Source organism: Alligator sinensis, unplaced genomic scaffold (genome assembly GCF_000455745.1).
Source record: "Alligator sinensis unplaced genomic scaffold, ASM45574v1 scaffold121_1, whole genome shotgun sequence".
Lineage (NCBI taxonomy): Eukaryota > Metazoa > Chordata > Crocodylia > Alligatoridae > Alligator > Alligator sinensis.
In genome coordinates, this window is record NW_005841910.1 from 2,818,267 (window position 1) to 2,819,987 (window position 1,721).

At 45.0% G+C, this 1,721-nt stretch overlaps 1 protein-coding gene across 1 annotated transcript in view; it reads left to right on the top strand.

Annotated features, from left to right (window-relative positions):
* Nucleotides 1-1,721, top strand: part of EIF4E3 (eukaryotic translation initiation factor 4E family member 3) — a gene marked incomplete at its 5' end in the record, with an annotated part of 28,891 nt that continues 27,170 nt past the window's right edge. Inside the window, one exon of the mRNA XM_006018723.2 lies at nt 1-20. Within this exon, the coding sequence (XP_006018785.1) occupies nt 1-20 (20 nt within the window). The remainder of the gene's footprint in view (nt 21-1,721) is intronic.

Genomic DNA, 1,721 nt, shown 5'->3' on the forward strand with positions numbered 1-1,721 from the left:
TGGACTTTCTGGCTCGACAAGTGAGTGCGCGCGGCCTGGGCGAGCTGCGCGGGGCGGGGGAAGGGCTCTGCACGGCTCTGCGTGTGTGCGCCTGGCTGCGTGTGTCCGGGCACGACCTCCATGGCTGTGCGTGGAAGTGCACGCCTGTACGTGTCTACAGTGTCTGTGCGTGAAAGTGCATGCTTCAGTGCATGCCTATACGTGTCTACACATGTCTGTGCGTGAAAGTGCATGCTTCAGTGAATGCCTATATGTGTCTATACGTGTCTGTGCGTGAAAGTGCATGCCTATACGTGTCTACACGTCTGTGCGTGAAAGTGAATGCCTATACGTGTCTACACGTCTGTGCGTGAAAGTGCATGCTTAAGTGAATGCCTATATGTGTCTATACGTGTCTGTGCGTGAAAGTGCATGCTTAAGTGAATGCCTATATGTGTCTGGGCGTGAAAGTGCATGCCTACACGTGTCTGGGCGTGAAAGTGCATGCCTATATATGTCTGTGCATGAAAGTACATGCCTACACGTGTCTGTACATGACTTCCCTGTCTGTGCATGGACGTACGAGTCTCCACAGAAAAGTCTATACACGACTTCCCTGTTTGGGCATGACGGTCTGCATGTGTCCATGCATGAAAGGCTGTGCATGTCTGTATGTGTCTATGCATATATGTACATGCCTGTGCATGAAAGTCAACATGCCTATATATGTCTACGCCTGTCTATATATGACTCCTCTGTCTGTATATGAAAGTACATGCCTATATGCATCTATTAGTGTCTATACATCAAAATCTGTACATGACTTCCCTGTCTATACATGAAAATACATGCCTACATGTGTCTGCATGTGTCAATACATGAAAGTCTGCGTGCCTATATGTGTCTATACACATTTATATGTGTCTGTACATGACTCCCTTGTCTGTACATGTCTATACATGAAAGTCTGCATGCCTATATGTGACTATATATGTCTGTATGTGTCTATACATGACTTCCATGTCTGTACATGTCCATACATGAAAATACATGCTTATATGCATCTATACATGTCTATACATGAAAGTCTGTGCTTATCTATATGTGTCTACACATGTCTATACATGACTTCCCTGTCTGTACATGGCTATGCATGAAAGTACATGCCTATACGTGTCTACACATGTCTATACATGAAAGTCTATACATGACTTCCCTGTCTGTGCATGTCTATACATGACGTTCATGCTTATACATGAAAGTCTATACATGACTTCCATGTCTGTACATGTCTATACATGAAACTCTATTGGGGTATACGCATCTCTGCTTGCCTATGCATGAAAATCTATACATGTGTATGTGTGTCTATAAATGCTGTCATCAGGTGTTGCCACTGTTGTCGTTGCTGTTGTTCTAGTCGGGTGTTATTGATGTGTTGTCAGGGTTGAAGGCATGGGGTTGTCGGCGAAGTTGCAGCCAGGAGATTCCAGTGCCAATTTGGTCATAAAGAAGGGCCACAAGGCTCAGTCCAGTGGCAAAGATTTGGCCAGGCTTATTATCGACAAGCACAGCCCTGACACATTTGGCCTAACAAGTACATCAGACCAGGAGTTAAAACGTTTGTACCTGTGACCAGATAGTTGGCACAACACCATACAGGCTTCCCTAGGCTGCTACAAAGTTCCCATGCTTTCCAACCCTCCTTTTTACAAGGATCAAAACAAATTACGTGTTGCATT